This window comes from Lolium perenne, chromosome 1, assembly GCF_019359855.2.
Source record: "Lolium perenne isolate Kyuss_39 chromosome 1, Kyuss_2.0, whole genome shotgun sequence".
Lineage (NCBI taxonomy): Eukaryota > Viridiplantae > Streptophyta > Magnoliopsida > Poales > Poaceae > Lolium > Lolium perenne.
Window position 1 is genome coordinate 208833086 of NC_067244.2, and position 8295 is coordinate 208841380.

General features: G+C 50.4%; 1 protein-coding gene across 1 annotated transcript; it reads left to right on the forward strand.

The window, feature by feature from the left end:
* Window positions 1-3221: 3221 nt before the first annotated feature.
* LOC127322387 (uncharacterized) lies at window positions 3222-7856 on the forward strand. The gene is made up of 4 exons (XM_051351152.1): window positions 3222-4438; window positions 5246-5622; window positions 6700-6760; window positions 6914-7856. Exons 1-4 carry the CDS (start codon window positions 3743-3745, stop codon window positions 7517-7519), a joined length of 1740 nt encoding a protein of 579 aa, XP_051207112.1. The 5' UTR covers window positions 3222-3742; the 3' UTR covers window positions 7520-7856.
* The last annotated feature ends 439 nt before the right edge of the window (window positions 7857-8295 follow it).

Consider the following 8295-nt stretch of genomic DNA (forward strand, 5'->3'; position numbering starts at 1 on the left):
CACCCTGCCGGAGAGGGGAATCATCTCCCGGAGGACTCTACGCCGCCATGGTCGCCTCCGGTGTGATGTGTGAGTAGTCTACCCCTGGACTATGGGTCCATAGCAGTAGCTAGATGGTTGTCTTCTCCCCATTGTGCTATCATTGTCGGATCTTGTGAGCTGCCTAACATGATCAAGATCATCTATCTGTAATTCTATATGTTGCGTTTGTTGGGATCCGATGAATAGAGAATACTTGTTATGTTGATTATCAAAGTTATATCTATGTGTTGTTTATGATCTTGCATGCTCTCCGTTACTAGTAGATGCTCTGGCCAAGTAGATGCTTGTAACTCCAAGAGGGAGTATTTATGCTCGATAGTGGGTTCATGCCTGCATTGACACAGGACGATGTGAGAAAGTTCTAAGGTTGTGTTGTGCTGTTGCTTCTAGGGTTAAAACTTTGATGCTATGTATAAGGATGTAGTTGTTGATTACATTACGCACCATACTTAATGCAATTGTCTGTTGCTTTGCAACTTAATCTTTGGAGGGTTCGGATGATAACCTGAAGGTGGACTTTTTAGGCATAGATGCAGTTGGATGGCGGTCTATGTACTTTGTCGTAATGCCCAATTAAATCTCACTATACTCATCATGATATGTATGTGCATGGTCATGCTCTCTTTATTTGTCAATTGCCCAACTGTAATTTGTTCACCCAACATGCTGTTTGTCTTATGGGAGAGACACCTCTAGTGAACTGTGGACCCCGGTCCAATTCTCTTTACTGAAATACAATCTCTTGCAATCTTGTTCTGTTTTCTGCAAACAATCATCTTCCACACAATACGGTTAATCCTTTGTTACGACAAGCCGGTGAGATTGACAACCTCAGCATTTCGTTGGGACAAAGTACTTTGGTTGTGTTGTGCAGGTTCCACGTTGGCGCCGGAATCCCTGGTGTTGCGCCGCACTACATCCCGCCGCCATCAACCTTCAACGTGCTTCTTGGCTCCTCCTGGTTCGATAAACCTTGGTTTCTTTCTGAGGGAAAACTTGCTGCTGTGCGCATCATACCTTCCTCTTGGGGTTCCCAACGAACGTGTGAGTTACACGCCATCAATCACATAAGTAAAATCCACTTGACTAGCATAATGACATCTAGATTACAAGCATCATCATATGAATCTCAATCATGTAAGGCAGCTCATGAGATTATTGTATTGAAGTACATAGGAGAGAGATTAACCACATAGCTACCGGTACAGCCCCGAGCCTCGATGGAGAACTACTCCCTCCTCATGGGAGACAGCAGCGTTGATGGAGATGGCGGTGGTGTCGATGGAGAAGCCTTCCGGGGGCACTTCCCCGTCCCGGCGGCGTGCCGGAACAGAGACTCCTGTCCCCCAGATCTTGGCTTCGCGATGGCGGCGGCTCTGGAAGGTTTCTCGTACCGTGGCTTTTTCGTGTCGAGGTTTTAGGTCGAGGGGGCTTAAATAGGCGAAGAGGCGGAGTCGGAGGGTCGAAGAGGCGGCGAGGGGGTAAGGCCTATGGTCTGGGTGGCCTGTGGCCCCCCTCTGGTCCTTCCCGGGTGTTCTGGAAGCTTCGTGGAAAAATAGGATGCTGGGCGTTGATTTCGTCCGATTCCAAGAATATTTCCTTACTAGGATTTCTGAAACCAAAAACAGCAGAAAACAGCAACTGGCCCTTCGGCATCTCGTCAATAGGTTAGTTCTGGAAAACGCATAAATATGACATAAAGTATGCATAAAACATGTAGATATCATCAATAATGTTGCATGGAACATAAGAAATTATCGATACGTCGGAGACGTATCAGTGTCGCCGGGACTACCACGGCGACAGCACCGACGAGGAGGACGACTAGTGTTGTTTCTTCGCAGCGAATACGTGCACGGAGGTCTCTGTCTGTTCTTCCTCGGTAGAACCAACAAGGGCACCGTCATCAGCTGGATTTTCCAGTTTAGGTGACTGGGTGTGCACTCGAGTGTTCTTTCTTAGCAGCGAACACAGGAAACCTTCGATGCACGGCCTAGTTAGGTTTAGTTTCTTTGCAAAATTTTATATTTGTGTCAACGACGGTTCAAACTATGTATTAGTTTGTGGAAAACCACGTTCCCAATTATGTTTTCGTGTAAACCACGTTCCAAATTATCTATTAGTTTGTGGAAATTGAAATAAAAAAGCCAAAAAAATATTTTAAATGTTTGGGGGAGGCGTTTGGGGGACGCGGCTGGGGAGCGACGTCCCCCAAAGGCGGCACGAACAAAACACGTCCCCCAAACGCTCAATCCGGCGTGGTTTGGGGGACACTTTGGGGGACGCGGCTGGAGATGCTCTTAGGGTGTGTTTGGTGGGTCGGGCCTCCTCAGATATTCCCTCCTGATACAACATTTGGGTGTTTGTTAGATCGGGTCTTGCCCCAGCGCCCTGCCCAACTGATACGAAAAAGGCCCCAGCGCCCTGCCCACGAGCGAAGCCCGAATCGAGCTTCGCTGCTCATCCCGGGCGAGCTCGCCCCGAAAACAGACCCCCGCTCGTCCCACTCCAGAGCCGAACCGTCACCCCCACTCCCTTCCATCGCGAAGCCCCGAGCCGCACGCCCTCTCCTCCGCGTCGCACGCCCTCAAGATCCCCCCGCAGCTCCGTCGATCCCTAGCAGCTCCATCGATCTGCAGCTCCCTCCGACGACCACGGCGCGGCGCGGCGGAAGCACACGACGGCCACGGTGCGGCGCGGCGCGGCGGGAGCACATGACGGCCACGGCGCGGCGCGGCGGGAGCGCGCCCTTGCGCCTGCGCCGGACGACGGGCTTCTCCGGCTCGTCGAGTGCGAGCTCGTGCACGGCCAGGGACGACGGCCAGGGTCGCCTCTGAGCTCCGGTGGCGTGCTGCTGGCGAACGTGAGCGGCGCCGACGAACAGGGACCCGATTGCTTTTTTGTTTTTCTATGTAAGGACCCGATTGCTTTTTCCTTTTCTGTCCCAGGACCTCTTTGTAAACAAACGTGGGAGAAAATCTCAGTCCAGATTGTTTCACCAAACAACATCTCAGTCCATCTTGTTTCACCACATCCAGGCTAACAAACAAGGGATAAAATCTGAGCTGAGCTTGTATAAGGGCAACATGTACGAGTGAAGATAGTGATTCTCTCTTGCCCCGGTCTACCAAACACACCCTTAACCGTGGTGGCCGGCGCAGAAGTACAAAACCCACGCCCCTGGCAGCCCTCACACACACACGCACGCTCGGCTCATGTATGCACCTCGTCTTCCTCAGACGACCAGACCAGCACCAACTCCCTTTCTGCCTTTGCCTTTCACTGCTCACCATTTCCCGTCGCTCTCTCCTCCCCTCGTCGTTCACCTCAGACTACCTTTGCAGAAAGGAAAGAAAGGCACCACGAACCCAACCCAACACCACCACCAAAAACGCACAAAAGCGAGCGCAAAGAAAGCAGCGAGACATCAGATCAGGTCGGCCGAGCCAACGCGCCAAGCGAGAGCTCCTGCCAGTGCCACTGCCCTCGCCCTGCAAAACCTCCGCCCAGGCGCTCGCAAAGTGCGGAGCCGCTCCTCGATCTCCTCCCCTCACCGTCTTTTTCTCCTCTCCTCTCCTCTCCTCTCCTCTCTCTCCCTCCCAGCCACCTCCCGCGCGCGCGCTTACTCTCTCCAGGGCGTCTACAAACCCAGCTACGTCCCGTCAGCCTACGTAAACTGCGTGGACGCGCGCGCGCCGCCATGTCGTCGTCGGCGGCTGGCGGGTACGGGGGCGGCGCCGAGCACCAGCATCAGCACCAGCACCAGCACCAGCACCAGCACCAGCTGCTGCTCGGTCAGGCCGCGGCGGGGCAGCTCTACCACGTGCCGCAGCACAGCCGGCGCGAGAAGCTGCGGTTCCCACCGGACCCGGCGGAATCCTCGTCGCCCACGCCCGGCTCCTGGCCGCCGCCCTTCTACTCCTACGCGTCCTCCTCCTCCTCCTACTCGCCGCACAGCCCCACGCTGGCGCACGCCCACGCCCAGCTTTTACCGCAAGGCATGCCAGGAGGATCCCAGATCCCGAGCCACAACTTTGGGCTCTCGCTCTCCTCCTCATCCTCGAACCCTCCGCCCCAGCCGCGGAGGCACCTCGGCGGCGCCGGGGTCGCCACCGGGCCGTACGGGCCCTTCACGGGCTACGCGGCCGTGCTCAACCGCTCTAGGTTCCTGGGCCCCGCGCAGAAGCTGCTCGAGGAGATCTGCGACGTCGGCGGCCGCCCCGCGCAGCTGGACCGCTGCTCCGACGACGGGTTGCTCGACTTGGACGCCATGGACGCGGCCGGCGACGTCGGGCATGAGATGGACAGCAGCGACCGCGCTGCCGCCGAGGCGGTCACGGTGTCCGGCGCCGAGCAGCAGTGGAGGAAGACTAGGCTCATCTCGCTCATGGAAGAAGTGAGTTACTTATCGATCATACCCTATAATTTCGCTCGCCTCTCCATCTCATGTGTTTCTTTTATCCACGAGCTTGCATATTTCGCTTCCTTTTTCCATGTCGTAATTATTTCTTCTCCGTGGAGAAGAATCTGGCCAACCCCTCATCGTCACATCATGGCCCGGATGCGGCCTGTGAATCTATCTATTCACTGTGCTTCCACAGCTTATTTCTTGTGCTTCCGATTTGATGGTGGGTGATACGTATGGATCGTCATATCTGCTCTTCTGGATATGTTTATCTTCTTATTATATGCCTCACTTATTGTTGCACTGTTGAGGTTGCACAGTTCCTTTTCTTTTGGTTTTTACCTGTAAACTAACATCAACTTGATCTTTGGTCTATGATCAAAGAGTTGCACATACTGGTACTTCATGAACATGAAATTAGAACAGCTGAATTCCACAGGGTTCTCTAATTTTATTTCATATACAATTTCAAGTTGCCACTTTATAAGATTCCTAGAGTTTGTCCTCTTTCAGTATGGTTCTATTCCCATCCATGCAAAGCTGTAAGATGCTTTCCATATAGCTGCAGGTTCACGTTTTTTTCGTAAAAATATAGTCCACCGGTTAAACGACTTCACTCTGTGTAGTTCATACTATAATTCTAGCTAGGTCCTCCATTAGGAAGTGACACATGATCTGGTGGTGTCTAAACTCGATCTAGAGTCTAAAAATATAGTTCTAACCAAGATTTGAGGTGTTTATTGCGTGTACAATCCTACCTATTGCTGTGTTCTAATGCAACTACAAATAACCTTGTAGGTTTGCAAGCGCTACAAGCAATACTACCAGCAGCTTCAAGCGGTGATCACCTCATTTGAGACGGTCGCCGGGCTGAGCAACGCCGCTCCCTTCGCTTCCATCGCTCTCCGGACCATGTCCAAGCACTTCAAGTATCTGAAGAGCACGATACAGAGCCAGCTGCGCAACACAAGCAGCAAGGCCGCCTCTGGGAAAGATGGCCTTGGCAAGGAAGAGATGGCGAACTTCGGGCTCATGGGAGGCGGCGCCGCCCTTCTGAGGGGAACCAACGCCAATGCGTTCAGCCAGCCGCACAACATCTGGCGACCACAGAGGGGGCTCCCTGAGCGTGCCGTGTCGGTTCTTCGAGCCTGGCTGTTCGAGCACTTCTTGCACCCGTAAGTATATGACATCATAAGAAATTTGATTTTGTTTGTTGATATGGACCTGCAATTTTCTGAAGTTACCACCGTATCTATGCTGTACTTGCAACTGTCGAATGCGAATGTTTTATCCATAGGGTAGCAGTGACATGACATGCCATTATGATATGCTGCAAGTGCGATTAACATGATTCCTTCTAGCTAGTGTGGGAGGATCATGCACAGATCCGATCAGACATGGGATAAATGCTTAGGATAGTTGCAAGCAAACCTATGGATGGAAATCGTTTGCTTTATTAAAAGCTTCTAATCTTATTTTCGTGGGCATCCACTGAAACTGCAGATTATTAGCCGCCACTGTTTTAGTGCATGCACCAAACAGGAGAAATGGAATTTGTAGAAGAGGGGGAACACAGTCTTTCCATATCATAAATCAGTGTCGGTTCAATATACCCCGTCTGATGCGAAGATCTTTCAACCGCCATTAATTAGATAGCTAGCAGGAGACCCACTTGAGAAAACTTAGTTCGTGACGATTGTACAACAACTTAATAGTAGGCTCCATTTGCATCTAACTTAGGATGGGCACCAAATCTCATAAACAGCGATGTCACTATATCTGCTACTTTTTCTAGTGGTGGTCAATTCTGGTTGATTTGATTGAGACTGCTCTGCAAATTATCTATACATGTTAAATAATATAAGGTGCATGCATGCCTACCGACCTTTTGTATTGATTATTTTGTAGTGTAAAATTGTTCTTGTTACTTGTTTTATTTTTCAAATATTTAGTTTTTTTTTCGATATGGGAGCATCGCCCCGGCCTCTGCATCAATCGATGCACACAGCCTTTTATTTAACTCAGTACGAAGTTCACAAGTGTTTTCAAATATTTAGTAGTGTATAAACTTGTACACCTGTGTATATCACAAGCCTGTTTACTGAGTTTACATTGTGATGTACACTAGGCATTGGCATAATAGACTAGGTTTTTGTCATAGTTTCCTAAATGACTAGATACAAGTAACTTCAAAACAAAGTCCAGCTTTTTTTGGTTATGAAGTTTCTAACCTATAAAGGCTATTACTCCAGGTATCCAACTGATAGCGACAAGCAGATGTTGGCTAAACAGACAGGTTTAACAAGGAACCAGGCAAGTGATCGACCATTTTATGTTTCGAGTTCAATTTTGCCAATCAGGCCATGCCGGCTGCTTGCAATGTCTTCTAACACATTATTCGGCCATGCACCCTGTACACTTGTAAAGTTATAGACCTTCATTGAAAACATTTGATTTCATCGGCAGGTCTCAAACTGGTTTATCAATGCAAGGGTTCGACTCTGGAAGCCAATGGTGGAAGAAATTCACAACCTGGAGATGCGGCAGGGGCACAAGAACTCCTCCACTGACAAGAGTCAGCTCGGTGTGCGGCAGCAAACCCAGCATTCCCCAGACAGCAGCGGGAGGCCGCCATCTGATCCTTCAAACTCGCAGAAAGGGCAAAGCAGCAGCATGACACGGAATCATAGCGCGCACGCCTCCCGGCACATCCAGAACGAGCTGTCCCCGATGACCCAGGACATGCCGGGACAGGTGAGCTTCGCATACAACAGCGGCCTGGCTGCTCATCACCACCACCACCACAACATTGCAATGTCACACCCACAGCAGGTTGAAGGGGTTGGCGGGGCTGGAAGTAGCAGCGGTGTCTCCCTCACCCTTGGCCTTCACCAGAACAACAACCGGGCCTACATCGCCGAGCCCCTTCCAGCTGCGCTCCCGCTCAACCTCGCACACCGTTTCGGGCTGGAGGATGTCAGCGACGCCTACGCCATGGCCTCGTTTGGAGGACAGGACCGGCACTTCACCAAGGAGATCGGTGGCCATTTGCTCCATGACTTCGTCGGGTGAGACGGACAGATGATTGCTTGATTGCTGGGCACATCAGTGTCCAGAAGAAGAAGATGATGATATGGTCCACATGTATTGTACTACTAGAGGTAGGACGATGAAGAAAAGGGTGCCATGGTATATATGCCTCTCGTGTACTCCTGGAATGCTGTCAATATTCGACACAACTGGGTGCTATGGAGAGCATGCACAGATGCACCTTTAAAAGACCTGTAGTAGAAGCTCCTTATTTGTTCTGATCCTAGATTAAGCTGGCTTAACCCTGTAATCCCATTGACTTTCATATGCGCGAGCTCCCCCATGGCGGCAAAATAAAGGGTGCTCCATTTATTAATTATTTTCAGGTTCGAAATGTTATTTTGTCACAGTAACCTAAAAATTCTACAACTACAGCCAAATGAAGCTTCAATGTGTATTGTAGCAGTAGAATATGACTGTGGAATGGATAGCCTTATCGCTTGCATAGTTAGCCTTTCCAATGTAATCGTATTAAACTAATGGTGGGGGTGTTTAACGGTTCTAGATCTTGCATCCTTAGACGGAGTAGCCTCCTAAAGTCTGGACAAACCATGATCCGCCCGTCTGTAATCTGCTAAACCTTTCACTGGCATCCTCCTAAGAATATCTGTTAGGGCTGATGATCTGTGCCCTACTGTAGGCTATCTTTGCTCCTTGATCAACGCACTAATTTAAACAATTCTCCCGTTATCAGCCAGTGTGCAATCATGGGGGGAAACGCCATTGATGAACAACCAGAGGTCTAGAGCTAGCTGCTT